We start from the raw sequence: 20,325 nt of genomic DNA on the forward strand, positions 1-20,325 counted from the left end.
TGTGAGATGTGAGAAGTGTATTCGGAAGCTTCATTTAAAAAATTTTTTAAAAATACAAAATATTATCATTTTTCCAAAATTCTTTTTGTAAAAGCAGTCGCAATGATGAAAGTTCAACGTGTCCAAAAATCAAATTATAATAAACTGTACATTTTTAAAAATAAATTTTGTTAGAAAAAATGCCGTTGAAAAGTTGTTAAGCTGCCTTAGTTAAATAAATTCGTATTTAATCGATTTATTGAAACATGGAATTTATTTTAAGTTCGTAGAATAGCTAAGTGCCTATGTTTCATGACGATGTGAAAATAGAGTGTATAGAGTAAAATCTCGCTTTCCTATAGCCCATTATGTCTCAAAATGACGCGATTTCGTCACAAAGCATAAAATAAAATAAAAAAAAAAAAAAAAATTCGAATTTCGAAAAAATCGCTTCGAGGTGAAGTGGCTCTTGTCTAGATGTACCTATGTACCAAATTTCGTAGCCGTGGGTCTATTAGCTTACGCGCAGCGCAAACGAAAGACACACAGACAGACTCTTTATTTTATTATATGTAGAGATGAATAGGTAATAAAACTTTAACAAATTTTTGATTAAAAGATTCTACGATTTCAAAGCGAGGAGTGGCAACACTGTACGGAGAAAAGTATTTTTATCTCCAGTGCTCGAGTTGTCTGTCGGAAATTCTTATGATAATCTGTTCTAGAATAGTTTGTGACTTTGTTATTGAGTCGAATTTTATGTGGCGCAAGCGCCTATAACATGATATTTAATAAATAAAGCAAACATATAAAACGTTAATAATAAAAAGACAAAGAAGTTTTGTAAAGCCATCTTAGTAAGAAAACTGAATGCGGAGAAAATGATGCTTAATAACGCTAAAAAGATCAAAAAAGGTTAGTAGTAGTGAGTGTAACAGCAGACTGGTGAAGTGACAGCTCAGCGATAGTTAAAAAACATTAACAATCATTTTTGGGTGACTGTTAAAATCTGAAACTTTTCAAGTATTTTTAAATATTTTATTTAAAGTTACCATGACAGAATAATTCAATTCTACCAATAGTTAAAACGGGGAATAACGTAGCAATTTCTCATAATTGTATTTCATACGACTTCAATATTTTCAAAGATTTTTAAGCTTTAGCATTTATACAAATAAAAAAATTTTTAAATCCATGTTATGGAACACTTTAATTTTTTTCTTTTTACAAATCACTTTATTGCTACATGACGTTTCAATCACTTACATACTAGTAAGTAGATAATCTTTATTATTTTCTAAAAATTTTTAAATTTAATGAAAAAATGCAAATATTTCATGGCAAATGATCGCCATACAAAGCTTTCATATCACTCTTGTTTAAATTCCTAAATCATGTCATATTCTCTACCCACATACTGGAATTCCATACATTAATAATTAAAAAAATCTAGTTCCTCTGAGAAAAATAAGATAAAAAAATAAAAACTACAAATTTGGAATAATGAGCAATGTTTCAATTAGAAGACATATTATCAAGTGCAATTACGGTTACATATTAAAATAATAAGGCAAAAGTTACTTATCGAGTCCAACTTTTCAGTTTTCCTACTGTTCTTGAAAAGACCATCGAACTATTGCTATTCATCGTAAATCGGAATACATTATCAATATATCAAAAGAAATTAATAAAAATACAATTTAAATAGAAAATATGAGTAAAATGTAATTTAAAACTGAAACAACAATACGAATTTAACATAAAAAAAGATATAGTAAACATCGCACATAAAATATGATACATTACTGTTGCTATCCCATGTACACAACGATCTGTTTTCACTTAAACAAATCAAAGAATTTCACAAACTCAGCATCGCTCACAACCTCGCATGTGCACTGTGATCTATTTTCACTTTAAAAACATCACAGAATGTCACAAACTTGGCATCGCGCACAACTTCGGCTTTTCGCATAGCCTAGACATTGCCAACGTACACAGCGATCTCTTTCCACTTCAAAAAATCAGACGATTCCACAAACACGGCATCGTGGACAATCTCGGGATTGTTTATATTCTCAGCGATCTGTTTTCATTTAATAAATAGCACAAAATTGCAGAAACTCGGCATCGCTCACAAGCAACTCCATTGATTCGAGTTACTAAAAAAGGTTTTTCAGAAAAATGGCACAGCGACGGAAAAATGGCTAATAGAATAAAATAATTAACTAACTTCGAAATTTCCATACTTGGCATGTACTCCATATTTAATTTTAGCCAATTTATTAAACTTACCATGAGTCTTTTTCTTTTGCAGAATATATCGCTGACGTCTCACCCAAAAATATCTCTATCACAATGCTTGTGGGGGATTTCTTTTGCTGCCGTCTCCAGACGTACTCAGCCAGAAACGAATCGAATTATTTTGTTGCCTGCCGAGTACCACGAAGACTTCTTTCAATTGATTCTCAAGTCTCTTCAAAACTGTTAGAATGCACACGTATCCGCGGATCTTTAAAACACAATCTATGATTCACTAGATGAGCCTATGCTTCCGACTTGAGGCAGCTTTAGACTTTCCAGGAATCCGAAATAACAACTGATCCTCGCAGAACATTCTATTTAATAATTTCTAACAATGATCCGGCATCTCTACTTTCAACCATTCTAAACACACATTTATCCGTCTCTCCCTCAAAAAACCCATCTTTCCTAGACAAACAAAACACCCATCTTCCCTAGACTCTTCTCCCTCTATGATATTTTTGCTTACCAGATTTAGTTTCGTCAATTTCAACAATATCTCCCTCCCCAGCCAGCATCACATTCTCCTTCGAGCCCTACAAAGTCCATGCACAGTTTTCCTACTAAAACTCTTCCAATCTTTCATATTACTTTTAATAATATGCAATTCCGATTGCATTAAATCGTTTCCACAGTTATCGAGCCACATATAGTACATAACTCGCAAAACACCACATATGCTCAGTTTACTCTTCGCAAAACACGAATCCTTTTGAACAGACCTTGTAATGCTATGTAATTAGATACTTACATTCGCCTCCCGTAACTCTATATATCCACCCTAAATCATCGACACCGTTTTTCCGCTCTAGCAGTTTCATATTCGTTTCACAAATTGGACATTTAAACGACCTTGCCATCAATATTTTCTCTATAACACCACTCAGTTACACGTTTTTTACCTTTTCGCTCCAAATGATTTAAAAAAAAATTAAATTAAATTCCAGATTCCAAATAATCATCCATGCTGCATGAAGCACAGAGATCAAACACACTCATCAGTGATCAAAACGTTCTTTGAGCAAAAGAATACTTTTCTGTATTTTAAGCAGTTACGGTTATAAGTTTTAAATCATTCATTTAATATTTTCAGTCGCTTCGTTAATCTTAATAATGCATTTTCAAGAGTTAACTCATTGTGGTAAATGTTAACAATAGCGCCCATCACACAATAAAGTAAATTTATAATAAAAAAGTCTCCAGTAACATTTAAAACATAACATTTCAACTCAGTTAAAATATAAGATACGTGCCTTGATTTTCATCTTATTTAAAATGCCGGATATTCCAGTGAGTCTACGACATGTGTATTGATAGCAGGTGTTTAATATTTTTTAATTTTTATTTAATCTCCATAAAACTTTACGTCAGAATAATCTCAGAATCTGCGGAAGTTAATGTATTTGTGTTGCATAACGTGTGGAGGGGTATATCTTAGCAACGTATTCTAAAAGACTGATTGTTTTTGAATAGAAAACAACTAACTCCTGATCAGGGGCGTAGCTAGAGGGGGGCAAGGGGGCATCTGTCCCCGGGCGCAGAATCCAAGGGGCGCCAAACTGATGTTACGACATTTTCATTTTAGAATTAAATGTTTTCCATCCTTGGCAAGCAGTAGGGGGCGCTAAATCTTCAGTTGTCATTGGGCGCTGAAAACCCTAGCTACGACTCTGCTCCTGATTCAAGAATTTTTCAAAAAAAAAAAAAAAAGTTTGCAAAATATTGCTAATCTTTCAAGTATTCGTCACTGCGACAAACAACTCTGCTGTACCGCTCTTTAGAATGAAGCATTCCTTTATAATTAAGGTTTGGTGATGAATGAGTTGAAGAAAGTCATTGGAATATTGTTGAAGCTTATCATTTTTCTTTGAAGTTTTCGCAGATTCAGAATGCAAAAATGTTTGCAGAATATAAATTTATCTCTTTAACCTCCAATCAGAATCAATCAAATTTACATTCTTTAAACTCCTTATTGGAAGACTACAGATTAAAAGCTCATCTAGTACAAATTTCAAACAGCAAAATTTTAGAATATACTATGCCTTGACAAAGAAGAAACAGAAGTTTTCACCCAGTATGTTCAACCAAATAATGAGAATGCAAGTCACAACAGGTATTCCCAGTATTTGAGATGGGAAGCATAAATATTTTTCTAATTTTCAATTTACTTAAATTAATATATAGCATCAAATACAACAATCTAAAATCGGGCAGAAAATCTTACATACCGTATTTCCTCGTTTCTTCCTTTTCTTTAAACTAATTTTATAGTTCAAAAATCGAGAGGGGAAGATTATGCGAGTCATTTATTTCCGAAGAACATGGCTACAGCAAGAATATAACAAATGAAAAGTAGTCATGGATAAACTACTGATAACTATCATAATATTATTTCTTTAAAAGAAACCTACACGCCTATAAGAATACACAGTAATATAAGCTTTAAAATACCTGACGGATATTGAGCCGATACCTGACGGCTGGAATCAGTTACTGTGTAAAGTGTCAGGGGCACCTCAATTGAATAAATCGTTGAACGACGGAGAAGGGGAGAACAAAAGATCCGGATTTTGAATGACTGAACACATCAGCAGTACAACGAGCTGAAACGTAAATAGTAGAAGTGAGATGAGATTACATGTTTGGGAAGTTTATAAGGTGTGAGAAAAACCATTCAAATCTGGGTAGCTTTAATGAAGAATCTGCATAAAATAAGTTACAAATAAAAATGCAATGTAAAATAACATGGATGAAATGATAATGCAAAAATGCAAATTAAATAGAGTTAATAAAAATAAAAATAACAAAGGGAATACAATTTACCAGTCAAGTAGTTCTTGGACGAGAAAACTATGTACAACAGAGAAAGAGGAAAATTATGCGAATGTTTTAGAAAATTATGCGAAAGTTTTTAGAAAGTATCGCTTTAGTTACGGAGAAAAATTCGCGAGGAAATATATTAGTTATGTTTGTGAGCAACTGACTCGAGAATTTTGAATCGTCTGTGCTTAGAATTGCAAATAACACTTTAATTATTTATTATATGAAAGATCATGAATATGCTCATTTCCATATTTGTTAGTTTTTAATAATGAACCCGAGTTTCTTCATATGAATCGGTAATAAGCTAAAGCAATCTTTTATAAGTTTAAATTTAAAATTTGTTTTCCGAAGATGGCAACTTTCATTTGTTTTCAAGCAATAATGTGGAAATTTGTTTTGCATTTCTGCTAAATTAGGCAGAAAAAAGGCACTTTTTTAGTAGGTTTTTGAGGTAAAAATAAAGCTGCCTTTTTTCGATGCTTCAAGAACTCTTAAGAGGCTGTAAGATCTAAAGATGTAAAACTGTTACTGAATTCGATAAAGGGAGAATATAAAAATTATTTTCAAATAGATGATTTTCCAATGCCTATAAAAAAGACAAATTGCTGTACAAGTAATAAAGATCGATAAGTGTAGCTGCCAGTTTGTTTATTTTCCAGAAATATTTTTTTTCTCTTTTGTTATATCAATTCTGTGACAAATTTTCAAAGGAAAAATACCAGTGTTAAAACTCAGGCATATGTTTTTGCAGGATGGAAATTGATTATGAAAAATTAGGCGAAGTTCCACTAGCCGACGGTTCTAAGGAAGCGAGTCAACTTTACGTTACCGTGAAACAATCTAAAGAGATCAGTCCTGCTGGTAGAATTGAATTTGAAAAGGCTAAAAGCTTCATTTCTATCGTTAGTCCAAAATCTAATCTTTCACTGTAAGTATGCATTTGCATATCTGTAATCATTTATTTACAATCATTCTACATTTTATTTTGTTATTAAATTACATAGTTTAGTAAAATCCTAGTATATACGGTACGGCCTTAGCATGATTTTGAAAATTGTCGCCAGCAGCAAATTGACTCGTTTACTGCTCATCATAAATACCAGGTTTACTTCTAATCATAATGTCGCCAAAAATTAGCAAATCCCGTGTAAACCGTATAGTAGGATTAAACTCACATTTTAGCAAATCAAGCAGAAATAAGGCAATAGCATCTTATATCCTTTTAAAGTATGCAATCTCCACCGAATTTTTTTTAAACTGCACTGCTAAGCAATAAAATTGCTACAAAAGGAGAGAAAACAATTAGCAGAATCTTATTTATTAAACGTGTACAGTATGATGAAAGGAAGACATGATTAAATTTGCAGGTGGTTTGGGGTATCAGAATTATTTTGTTGAAAGGTATCGTCACACAGGCCTCAATGATATACCAGAGCCATGGGTCTTAACAGAAGAACAGATGTGCACACTACTAGAGGTAATCGTGATGTGTACGTAATGGCACCCGAAACTAACATGTTGGGGGGTTGGGCTCGTACGACGATAACGAATGAAAGGTGATAACGTTCGTTCTTCCCCGTGCGTCCACACACGGAGACATCAATCACAATGCTGAATGCAAAATCTGTACTCGTCTATATTATATCATTCTTCTGTCGAATGTCTTAGTTATCGCATCACTATAAGCACGCACACCTACCTCTGCCTGCAGCATCAAGTGAAGTAGAAACAATCGTTGCCGTGCTACCAGTTCAGGGTGTTGCAGACGTCATATTAATCTCCATGCGGATATTTGCTACCCTGCATTCAAGTCATGTTCCTAACTCAGGGTAGATGACTGGATCCCGCAAGGCGGAGAGCACAATATCCGTTCTCTCGGCTACTAGCGGCGGAGATCGCTGAGATACTGCATGGCCTTTCTAGACTCATCTATTCAATATTCGCCTGGCAGTCATAAGAGCCCGACCAACACATGCAGTAATGTTGCGGAACGGTAAAAAACCACAGTCTCGATATCCCAAGTTTCTGCTTCTGAAGTCGAATTCCGTCACGGCTAGTAGAACTTTCGTCTTCTGACACGACGCACAACATGACTTTTACACAAACAACCAACGTTCAAACGTTCAAGTGCGATTTCAAATTGAGAAACCCGCTGTGCCGAGGAAACCCGCTGTGCATAAATAGGAAGTCGGTTTCCTAATGAGAAACCCGCTCCCTATTTATGTATAAATAGGTGGTGTTACTCATACCTGCTTTGTGTGAATGCACTGGAATTCTAAGTTTGCATATCGGGGTATTCAGTACTTTTTATGCAAATCTGACGTTTATTTCATGTCTTCTTCACGGCGCAGTAATTTTAATGGCCACCTGTGTAAATAACACATTTTATTGGAAATAGTATTTCAAGTGCTTTGAAACCCAGTAACTGTAAACAATCATTTTACATATTTTATGCCATGTATTATAGCAAAGTGTAGTTATTATTCATACTTACTGCACTGAAACATATTATTCTTATGCATTATTGAAGGAGTAACCATTAGAAAACATATAAATATTTTGAAGTATAAAAAACTTTCGTGTATGCAGGAATTGATTATTTTATAGATCATGGCGTATACTTCTTCCATCTCCTTCCTTAGTTCCTTATTTATTTTTTTGAAGTTATCATAATAAATAAACCATTCTCATATTTGACTCTTTTTCTATCTATTCACTTAATCTTTGTTACACTCATTAAATCTAAGAATTTCTATAGTTAATTCCACCACGCTACAATCATTCCAATTTTCAGTTACTTTTAGTGACAACGACTTCTTAAATTTTTAAGATTATTTCAGATTCAAAATTTCCCTTCCTTCTCTTGATATCATAATTAGGTACTGTTCTGCTATCGAGACCGAATGTATGTATTGTTACAGATTTGGTATTTAAATAGTTAATGTTAGTAGAATTATAAATAAAATTGTTTTATTCGCCGTGCAGTGCAGCGCGTGAAGTTAAGCCGAAAAATTAAAAATACAAGAGCACGTGTATTTAACGCTTAATAAATAAATATCTCTTTTTGATTTCGAGAAATTGCTAGAACAATCTCGCGCGTGATTTAAAAAGCTTATGAAAAGGAGGAAAATCTCTCAATTCAGTTAGTATTTTGAACCATAGGCACTCCGTAACTTTTAATCAGTGGCATTGGCATTCAGTTAGTTGTTGTTTTAAGAGTTTGTTTAGAAAACTGCCTTTGTTGAATGTAGCGAATTCGTGGATTAGCTTTTTCTAGCTGTTTTGAATTAAGTTCTGTTGAACGTTTGAGTAGTTAAAAGATAACCACTGTGCGATATTGTAATCCTGTACGAATATCTGAGAAAATTTAAGCACTTTCTTTTATTTATTTGTGATAATAATAAACCTTATTCATTTTTTTTATCGGACTTGTGCATTCAATGCATAACGAACCCGTACGCACGCAACAGTATGTATGTACGTGTGTGGGTATGTGCATATTTGTGTATATGTGTACATACAAATACACTCGTACGTAATTATATACATGCATACATGAACACATACTGCCATTCATACATGCATACATTTCTCAATCTGGTCCTGATAACAGAACAGGACCCATAACTATCGTGTGAGTATTATGTGGGTATTATTTGTCCATGCTTGGGACTAGATATTTTCCTTTTCCTTTTTTTTTTTTCCGTAATATTCTTTTTCGTGTTTCTTTTCTTATTTCCTCTTTTTTCCTTTTTTCCTTTTTTATTTTATTTTTTTTTTTTTATGTTCTCTGGAGTGCAGCCGATTTTTGGCTCTAAAGTGAATTTATATTAGAAGAGAATTCACAATTCATATTCCTTATCAAAATCTTTTTTTTAACGTTAGTTGTATTGATATGAAGATAAGGCAGAAATAAAAACAAGAGTTTGAATTATAAAGAAATCGTTATTGTTTAAAAGCATATATTGCAGATCTAGAGAAGCATTGGTTTCTATACGGATAAGAATTTTAATGTATAATATTATGAGCAGCTTCGTAAATAAAAATAATGCTTAAATAATTGGTTAAATAATTTGTTAGGACAAATCGTTAAGAAGGAAGTTAGAAACGCAGTATAATTTATTTAGACGAAATTTGATGGGATTATTTCTTTCGATAGGGAGGCTTTTATGCAGAGATTTTCAAAAGATACATATATATATGTGTGTGTATTATTCACGTTGTGATGTCGAAAACCAAGAATGTAACTAAGCATGTAATCTGACGAGCCTTAGAAAACTGAACCTAAGAGTCCAGTGTTTAGAGATTTTAACCACTGAAGGTAGCGCAAGCTAATTTAGATATTTTCAACATTATTCCAGTATTCAGAGTGGCTATTTTTATACAGAACATTGTTATAATGAATAATTTTTAAACACTACATTGAGTTTTTATTTGTAGTTTTCGAAATAAACATTTAATAATTAACTGAATTTTTTTCTTGTCCTTTTCAAACTGAGATAATTGCATTATTATAGGTATGACCATCTAATAGCTATACTGAGGAAAGTAATACGAGCGAAGATTGAAAATTCAGTCGATATATTAGAAGATTTAAGTTTATCTATTAAAAGAGAAAAGACCGTAGAAGAAACCGAGCTCATTGAAATAATTCCTTCAGATGAAAAGCTGGACGAGTTCATCAGAAGCAAAAAAGAATTTTATAAGGTGCACTTATCTTAATAATTTTAAAATCTCATTCTTCTCTGAGAACGTATCATAATAATTTTAAAATCTAATCTTTCTTGTATCCAACAAATCCATGAGATCTTGAAGGTTAAGTTAGGTTAACCTTCAAGTTATTTGATTAAGGCAAAGCAACTATGGTGGGCTATCTCTCTATGGGGGGGATGCCTTCGTAGAAGACTTTTTAAGGGAAACTGATTCTTATCCACATTACACATGCGGAAAACCATGAAAACCAACCACGCAGTCAGCCCGTTCGACGGGATTCGATCTTAAGTCGAAATACCAGTGTTTAGTGACATTTCCGCTGGACCGCTGGTGGGTCGAGCTCCTGAAGGATTAACAAAACATTATCATAAAAAATTAATATTTTACTAAAATTATGTAGACGTTCTCAGATGTCGACACTGTAATCTGTATTTCTTTAATAATGTACCAAATGTTTCATGTAATGATCTAAACTGTGCGCCATTTCTGCTTGATGCACTGATTCTGCTGTTATCGTCACTTTGGTTCTCACTTCACTAATTAGGAAATACTATTATTTGAGAATAGATAAAAGCTAGATGTAGCTTATTTAAGTCTAGTCGTCATAATTAATATGCCAAAATTATGTGATATAAATAGAAGAATTTCACTTGGCGCAGCAGTAACAGAGAGCAGTAAATAAGAATACAATGACCATTTTTTGATAAAATGGAAATGCACATCTTGTAATATTAGATATTATAATAGCTGAGAAAACAGTATTAGGAGGTTTGTAAATACAGCAATGATATTTTTTTCCAGGAGCACATTTATTTTTAATATTTCTTATGTTTGAATTACAAAGTCACTCCTACAACTGATCTGCCGACCTATAACTGAGCCGAGCACTGCAACTGTGGCTCTTTAGGAAACGCATACATCACACGCGACTCTGTTTCCACTCTTCATAGCAGTCATAAAATTCGGAAATTGAAATGACATTCATCTGGTTGGTCACGGGTTTCTTTAATACTTTCTGTTGTTCATAAATGGTATCCCTTCTAATGCGTTTTCAGTCTGAGAAACAGGAAAAAGTTCCAGGGCTTAGGCCAGGCGAATAAACAGACCGAGTTAACAATGTTGCATTTTTAAACCAAAAACGCCTTTACGGAAAGCGCCACATAACGAGGAGTATTGTCACGGTGAAGTATTCAAGTTTAAATTATATAGCAAATCTAGCATGTAGAAGTCTATTTGATGTGTTGCCTTGTTGTAGGCATAAGTGGCATAAATATGTCTTTGTTGCTAGGCATTCAATCGCAGTTGGATGATGAAGGTTTGCGACACAGAAGTTCAAAGCATTTAATTTTATGGCCCTTATGACAGGAAAGAAATAATGAGTGAGGCAAACCAGTCACATGCAGCTAAATAAACGACATCACTGATGTTACTGAGGCGGAAAATGCCTCTATTAATCATGAAATTAAATGGTTGCGGTGTTTAAGAAGGAAATATTTCAATATGCTATGGCATTTTATTACTTTTCCTCTTTATTTTCGAAGTTACGAAACTGTTGAATATTTATCTGTCGTCACAAAATTTTGCTAACTGCAGACATCCCATTGATATATAAAAAAGTATTTTAGCATTTTTGAGGGAAGTACGGAGTAGTTTTGCACTGGAAGTAAATATATTCAAGTTATTCTTCCATGAGTAGTTAAGACTCGACCTACTTCCGGATTCTTTTGCAAAGGTGAGCCTTCCTATAATGCTTGAACCATAAACGACAGTTATGATGCCCAAGTACCACACGAACGGACTCTTAATGCTGCTATAAAGAATACGATGCACAAGAAATATTATTAAATTTATACCATGTGCATTTGGAGACTTTTCTCAAATCTCCAAAGTAGAAACATACAGCTATAGCAATGACACGTTTTGGGGAAACAATCTGGAAGTCAAAGTAGTAATGTCGTAGCTCAGACATTTGCCTGAGAATCATATTGATGCTGGAAAATTTTGGTTTGTGCTTAGAGCGAACGAGAAAAGTTTCATGTTGTATTTGGTCATGAGTCATTAGGTTATTTGGAAATGGAAATCATGAAAAAATACACTGTGCTGTCCCCAGAAATTGAAGCTGAATCTTCCAGTTGTTTGCTGGAAGGTATGCTGATCCCTCTACCACAAACTTATGGCAAGAATGACTTTATTTCCTTACAGTATGAAATACTACAAAAACTTCATTTATTTTTCATTTGTCTGTCATACTCACTTGCAAACACTCCGCATCTTTTATAAAAGCTTATGTAATTATGTCAATTTGAAATGTCATGCTTATTAAAGGAAGAATTTTCGATTTATAAATTCATAAAGAAGGAATCAAAAGTAGCATGGTTTTTTTTCTCATGTACGATAAGCAATTTTCCTTCCTTGACATTATAAGATCAAGAGATGCTTCTTCGAAAAATGAATCCGCGCGGATTCATTTTTCGCAGCATAAATCCTGGGGTATATTTTTCTCACTAAAAAGATGTTCCATCACTAAAATTCTGCAACTATCAGTTGATTTTATTGAGTTCTAAAAATGCCAGAATTTAAGTATTATGAACTTTGAATCCTTTATGCTCCGTTAATTTTTTTAAATCTTCAGTCACGTCTGCCTGAAACTATTTACTTCGCTTGAACAAATCCTGAGTTTTAATTTTACATCTTTGTTTTAGTTGGCATCAGGCGATGCTTTCGAATCTGAAAAAGATATCAAGAAAGAAGATGAAGAAGAAGAGGAATCAGATGATAACGGAGAAAGTGATGAAGAAAAACAAGAAGAACCTGCCGAAAAAGAGTCGGAAGAAGAGCTTTATGATGCTACCGTCGCCCTTCCTGACCTGCAGTATAGCATGCATCGTTTTGAACTTGCAGGAGTTGGTTTGAGTCCTAATGAAATCTTTGAGCTAGGTATAACATTGAAAAACTTGGCCTGCGACTTTAAACTCCAAAGGCTAAGGTTCTGGGGAAAAATATTTGCTATAGCATGCAGCTATTATATAGCTGAAGCACCTTACCAAGAAAATGTGACGCTTGAAGAATTTGGATACGAGCACGTAGAAGAGCCTAAAGCTGAAGATGAAAAAGGCGCTGAAGATGAAGAGTCTCCCGAAGAGGTAAATTCTGCTTTTATTTTATATTAACGTAAAACTTAATTTACGTTGAGTAAAAAAGAAAATGGACCATTAACAAAGAACATTCTTAATGAGCGTTTGACGAGATAGTACAAGTACTCTTATTTTCATTTGTGACATCATTTTAATCCCTAGAAATTTGGTAAAAATTTTACAGAAAAATCTAGAAAGTTAAATATTTCTAAGAACGCAATTTCAGACGTTAGAACAAACTTTTATCCACAGCAGATACACTTTTTGTTTTAATTTTCTAACCATTGTATTAACGTAAACAGATAACTCTCGTGTGCTTTTGTATAGTTCAATAACCGAAACTAACCTAACCTATGGGATGAGGTATAATTTCTCACAGACGCTTAATAAAGCTGGCCGTTTACATCCGGTGACCAGCGTTATATATCCTCCTCAATAGATCGCAGAAGAAAGCCCATCATTTGGGTAGACAAGGCAAGCAATAAACAGCAAATTCTTGCACACAGCGAGACTGGAGTCATATCCTCTTTACTGATATGTCGGGATTCAGTATTTATCTGGAAAAGTCTTTGGTCCACTATGTTCTCTCAAACAAAAGGAAAGTCGAGTCTTTGTCTAGAGGGGCATCAAGCTGGTCGGTCGCACACTCATCCATGCGGGGACTCTGCTTGCACAGCCTTATAGAGATGTGGTTCCTGACCTTTATATGAGGCATTTCGGTGGAGATGTTGGAGAGGAGTTTATGTTTATGGTCGTTTAATATGAGTCCATACAGAAGTCAATAGCTTGACAATTTTCTAGAAGAAAACGCTTTCGTCGTACAATGTGGTCAGTGAAGTCGCCGGACCTAACTCTTACAAAGCATATTTAGGGTACTGTAGGAAAAGCCACTGCATGAGGCTACACTTTCCCAGCACTATCCGAGTATTAAAATTTTTGCTTTTAGAAGAATAAGATTTGTTGACATAAGCTGTGATCAACAACCACACTTACAATGTAATGACTCATTAGAAGGCATGTGAAGCTGTATGGAGTGCCTTGGGCCATTCTAGGAATAACAGATGTTATGCTTCGGGCGTTTTTGTTTATTTGCATAGCTATTCCAAAATATCTACCTACTGTACATTAGTATTGTCTGCTTCATGGTACTGGATATCTGTGTTCAAAATTTCATTCCAAACAACAGCTAATAATTTTTGAGGCATTACATGTTTTATGTTTATAGTCATAATTTTGGATATTAATGTTTTTTGGTTAATTAATGTAATTTTGATTATCAAAATTTTTGATAACATTCTAAACTTAGGTGTTTGCGCAGCCAGCCGCCTCAAATACTTATCATAAAAAAGAAAAACATATATATACTATGATTTTAACGAATTCAGCTAATGTAATCTTATAAGCTATTTTCTATTCCTCCTTACAGTATACCTTCGTGGTGTAACGGTTAGCACACTCGGCGCATAATCGAGAGTCCAGGTTCGAATTCCGGCGAGCTCATTTTTTACCTTTCCAGCATAAAAAAAACCTAATGAACCTACAGTGACGCCCGAACTAAAAGGTGGTGGGCAATAATTTCTCACCACCATGATTTGGCGATTAGATCCTTAATCCCCAGTCAACCTTTGAAAACAGGATAAGCGTTTATTCGAAGAATGCACTTATTGCTTTTAAATCTTTTATTTTATTAATTAATAACAGAGTACACTAGGGAAAAAAATAAATATCTGACGCTTCTCCAATGGAAATTACTGCAGCAAAGAACATGAAAAGGGGTAGTAGCAATTTCTTTTAAACTGCTGAGCTTATTGAACAAATTCGAAAGACAAATATCTTAAACTTTGCCGAGTGGCAACACATTTCTTTTCAATCCCCGAGTTTTCTTATTAAATTTGAACCATAAATACCTTATGTTTAGTTAAGTGGCAACATATTGTTTTCTCTGCAATTTTAATCGAAAGTTCATAAAATCATAAATAAAAATCAAATTGGAACATGTTAAGTAGTACGTGGATTCAGAATTCGGTGGCTCTAAGTGCAGTCGTTTTTCTACAATGCGAGGAACATTCAGACATACATACATTCAGACTTTTCAGTATTTAATAATAAAGATTAGCAGAAATTGTTTTTAAATTTTAAATTTGACTTTAAAATGGCGGAACGTTTACGTTTCATCTACACATCACAATAAATGTGTTGATCATTGTTTAGGTGATAGCATACAAAATGAAATCATCCAAAAAATAATTTCTGAATTATTTTAAATCTCTGAAAAATCAAAATTGTATTCTTTAATTTTTTTAATAACTATTATTTAATTGCTCCGGACGTGAGTAACACGGATCACATCATTATTCGTTATTACATTTGCTTGTTATAATAAAAGTTACAAATATTGCAGAAATTTTTTAGCAAGTTTTGGGGTTTTGAACTTATACTATGGATCAAGGATGGTTGATTTATTTAACATCATTTAAAATTATTAAATATCAATATTTAGAATTTATAAAAACAAGCTTATTACAGTGTTGCTAATAGAAATGGCAGAGATGAAAAAGAAATCCTTGAAACAAATTCAAGACATTTTTGCATTCCATGTTCTGATAATACATTAAATTTAGTAATTAATGGTGCAGCCAAAATAACATTTGAAACAGTTAACTTTTTTGGATTAATACAAGAAATGTACAGTGATTTTTAGCTATAGGTTTTATTAAAAGGATTTATTCTAAATTTAAGCTGAAAGCAGCTTTCTACCGCTTAGTGGAGGACAAAATTAAAGTGACATCATTTAAGACTATCACTGAAATTTATTGTGCTTTTTTTTAATATTACAGACGATGATCCTAAAGGTATCGGTTTTAGATCTCAAGCTGATAATTTAATTAAATTTTTTTTTACTCCATTAATGGCATCTAAAGTTCTATAAATGTTGTAAGCAAAATCATTCAGAACCCAACATTCAATGTACAAGCTAATACTGAATGTCTAGCTCTAGAACGCGTCACGAAAGATTGGAAAAATTGAAGAACTGATGAACATTTTGAAAGCATTATTAGTTCTGGAAAAAAGAGAGAAAAAAAAATCTGAAATGCTTCAGATTTTAAATTACGTCCAAAGGGGCGTTTTTTAACATTTTGTGTGTTACCTTTCTTTATTAAATATCATGTTCCTCGCACTTAAACCATAAGATCCAGTGCAACAGCAGTATCGCAAAATAGTTTTAAAACGAGCATATCTTTAGAATTTCCGATACAGAGACTCACGCGCTGGAGATAAAAATGTTTTTTCTGCACAACGTTGCCATTGCTCGCTTTGAAATCCTTGAGTTTGTTAATCAAAAATTCGTCAAAGTTTTAAAAAATAGGAAATCGATCATAAAACAAATTTCAAATTTCAAATTTGGTCTTCCACATGCTCATATTCGTTGGAGGATTACGTTATTCAAAATTCGATGACTCTATGTACCGTTGTTTTATCACAATACGAGAAATATACATACATTTATGCAGATTTTTCATTATTTAATTTCTTCAAATATAATGCAGGACTCTAACCTTTTGTGGCAACAGTTTGAAAAGTGAACCGACATTTATGAGTCCGACGCAAAATGCCAAAACGAAACTAATAGTCCTTCGGGATTCAAATCCCTTTGGACTAAAAAAAAAAAAAAAAAAAAAAAAAAAAATAAATAAATAAAAATTTGTATGTTTAGAGGAAAAAAAAAAAAAAATCTGAAATTTTTCAGATTTTAAATTACTTCCAAAGGGGCGTTTTTTTAACGTTTTGAGTGTTACCTTTATTTATTAAATATCATGTTCTTTGCACTTAAACCATAAAATTCAGTTCAAGAGCAATATCGCAAAATAATGTTAAATTAAGCATATCTTTAGAATTTCCGATATACACAGTCTCGCGAGCTGGAGATAAAAGTATTTTTTTTCTATATAACGTTGCCATTGCTCGCTTTGAAATCCTTGAGTTTGTTAATCAAAAATTCGTCAAAGTTTTAAAAAATAGGAAATCGATCATAAAACAAATTTCAAATTTCAAATTTGGTCTTCCACATGCTCATATTCGTTGGAGGATTACGTTATTCAAAATTCGATGACTCTATGTACCGTTGTTTTATCACAATACGAGGAAAATACATACATTTATGCAGATTTTTCATTATTTAATTTCTTCAAATATAATGCAGGACTCTAACATTTTGTGGCAACAGTTTGAAAAGTGAACCGACGTTTATGAGTCCGACGCAAAATGCCAAAACGAAACTAATAGTCCTTCGGGATTCAAATCCCTTTGGACTAAAAAAAAAAAAAAAAAAAATAAATAAATAAATAAAAATTTGTATGTTTAGAGGAAAAAAAAAAAAAAATCTGAAATTTTTCAGATTTTAAATTACTTCCAAAGGGGCGTTTTTTTAACGTTTTGAGTGTTACCTTTATTTATTAAATATCATGTTCTTTGCACTTAAACCATAAAATTCAGTTCAAGAGCAATATCGCAAAATAATGTTAAATTAAGCATATCTTTAGAATTTCCGATATACACAGTCTCGCGAGCTGGAGATAAAAGTATTTTTTTTCTATATAACGTTGCCATTGCTCGCTTTGAAATCCTTGAGTTTGTTAATCAAAAATTCGTCAAAGTTTTAAAAAATAGGAAATCGATCATAAAACAAATTTCAAATTTCAAATTTGGTCTTCCACATGCTCATATTCGTTGGAGGATTACGTTATTCAAAATTCGATGACTCTATGTACCGTTGTTTTATCACAATACGAGGAAAATACATACATTTATGCAGATTTTTCATTATTTAATTTCTTCAAATATAATGCAGGACTCTAACATTTTGTGGCAACAGTTTGAAAAGTGAACCGACATTTATGAGTCCGACGCAAAATGCCAAAACGAAACTAATAGTCCTTCGGGATTCAAATCCCTTTGGACTAAAAAAAAAAAAAAAATAAATAAATAAATAAATAAAAATTTGTATGTTTAGAGGAAAAAAAAAAAAAATCTGAAATTTTTCAGATTTTAAATTACTTCCAAAGGGGCGTTTTTTTAACGTTTTGAGTGTTACCTTTATTTATTAAATATCATGTTCTTTGCACTTAAACCATAAAATTCAGTTCAAGAGCAATATCGCAAAATAATGTTAAATTAAGCATATCTTTAGAATTTCCGATATACACAGTCTCGCGAGCTGGAGATAAAAGTATTTTTTTTCTATATAACGTTGCCATTGCTCGCTTTGAAATCCTTGAGTTTGTTAATCAAAAATTCGTCAAAGTTTTAAAAAATAGGAAATCGATCATAAAACAAATTTCAAATTTCAAATTTGGTCTTCCACATGCTCATATTCGTTGGAGGATTACGTTATTCAAAATTCGATGACTCTATGTACCGTTGTTTTATCACAATACGAGGAAAATACATACATTTATGCAGATTTTTCATTATTTAATTTCTTCAAATATAATGCAGGACTCTAACATTTTGTGGCAACAGTTTGAAAAGTGAACCGACGTTTATGAGTCCGACGCAAAATGCCAAAACGAAAGCAATAGTCCTTCGGGACTGAAATCCGTTTGGACTAAAAAAAAAAAAAAAAAAACCGCTTTTAACATTGATACCGTTTTTGTAATAATCGAAGAATAAAAAGAATATATCGGGTTGAAAAGATAGTAGTTTTGGTTTTTAGTGTGAAATAAAACTCAAATTTTTCTATACGAATAATGAACAATTATCAGTCAATCTTGCCATTATCCTGGTGACATCATTATTCCGTGCTCATAGAACTTCTGGTCTTTATCAGCAAAACACTCAACTAAGTGCGATTTGAGATGATCTTTATAACTCAAATTTTTACAATTTAAGAAGTTTTCCAAACTTGAAAATAAATGATAATTCGATGGTGCAAGGTCTGGGTTGATGCGACATCACTTTTCAACCAAGCTCCAATAATTTCGTAGATGTTGCTTAAATGTGAAGCCTAGCATTGTCATGGTTGGAACACGATTCCTTTGCGATTTGTCCATTCTGGCCTTTTCTTTTTGATTGCTTCTTATAATTTAATAAGTTATTGGTGGCAAATACCTGAGCTGATCGTTTCGTTTCTTGGAAGCAGCTCAAAATACTTAACACCTTTTTAATCCCACCAAATTGACAGCATGATCTTTTCCTGATGCAATTTAGTTTTCGATATGATTTGTGCTAATTCATCATCCCTTGATCATAATCTTTTTTTAATTAACGTTATTGTAGACTATCTATTTTTCATTACTAGTGATAATACTTTTAAAAAGTGACGATTTCATTAACATTTGAAATGCGTAGAGCAAATATTGATTCGTTGTGTTAAGTAAATTTCTTTCAATTTATGCGGAAGCAAAATATCGACCTTCTTAACGAGTCCCATACATTTTATGTGATTTTCAATTGTACGTGATACATTTAACCATTTTGTAAACTCTCGCTCACTTATAACACAGTTCGATTCAATTACGGCTCAGAGCTTCAAGGCCAGAACGTTGGTTATCAAGCGAAAAGTCTCGAGAACGAAATTAATTAAATAAGTTCTGATACATGCGTTCTGTTAAGAAAATCAATCACTTTTATGTACGAAGATTTATTATTCATTTAGTTCGCATTTAGTTAGCATTTCTCTGAAGGCATTAAGGAAACTACTTAAATATATCATTCACAAATCTGTGGAATATTTTGTTGACAATATTTCTTAAACCCTTAAATACTGAGAACTTGGCCAATTATTTCCAATTTGTGTACAAATGGGTATGCACAGAAATGCTTTTGATCTGATTAAAAGCTTATTTCACACACAAAGCATTTTGAGAAATGATATTTTTATTTTAGGCAGAAAAGGAAGAGGATGAAGCAGAAGAGGAAGAAGCATCTGGTGATGAAGAATCTGAAAAAAATGAAGAAACAGAAAAACCAAGTAGGTTTCGGTGTAAATATTTAATAAATGTCCATAAAATTCAGCTAAATTTCGCCATAAATTTGGTATTAGCATAGAATAATTAAAACATTTTTTTTAGTTTATAGAGTTTAAATCAAATGCATTAAAGAGTAAAACGTAGTTTGGTAATTTCTGATTATATGCAACCCCGCAGGAAAGTCACGAACTCGTTAACGACGTCGGAAAGCATTTGCGAACTCATTGGCGAATTTGGAAAGAAACATCTATTTCAACGATTCAGTGGCTGCACATTTTTACTGATGGTTCTCAGTGTGATTGCCATTTTAAGGTTGGGCCTGGTATGTTCTCAAATCTTTTTTCTTTCTACGCCTCTGAAGGAAGGATACATTGGTATTTCCTTTGATGGGGCATTAGCCATCT

The 20,325-nt window shown here is 32.9% G+C and overlaps 1 protein-coding gene across 1 annotated transcript in view; it reads left to right on the plus strand.

Moving 5' to 3' along the window:
- Positions 1-5,532: 5,532 nt before the first annotated feature.
- Rsph4a (Radial spoke head protein 4a) overlaps positions 5,533-20,325 on the plus strand; it is a 40,394-nt gene continuing 25,601 nt past the window's right edge. The window contains exons 1-4 of the mRNA XM_085810353.1: positions 5,533-6,034; positions 9,624-9,813; positions 12,522-12,962; positions 19,839-19,923. Coding sequence (XP_085666479.1) covers positions 5,859-6,034; positions 9,624-9,813; positions 12,522-12,962; positions 19,839-19,923 — 892 coding nt within the window. The 5' untranslated portion in view covers positions 5,533-5,858. The remainder of the gene's footprint in view (positions 6,035-9,623; positions 9,814-12,521; positions 12,963-19,838; positions 19,924-20,325) is intronic.

This window comes from Stegodyphus dumicola, chromosome 2, assembly GCF_044657685.1.
Source record: "Stegodyphus dumicola isolate Sdum_Otavi_A_Nest chromosome 2, ASM4465768v1".
Classification (NCBI taxonomy): domain Eukaryota; kingdom Metazoa; phylum Arthropoda; class Arachnida; order Araneae; family Eresidae; genus Stegodyphus; species Stegodyphus dumicola.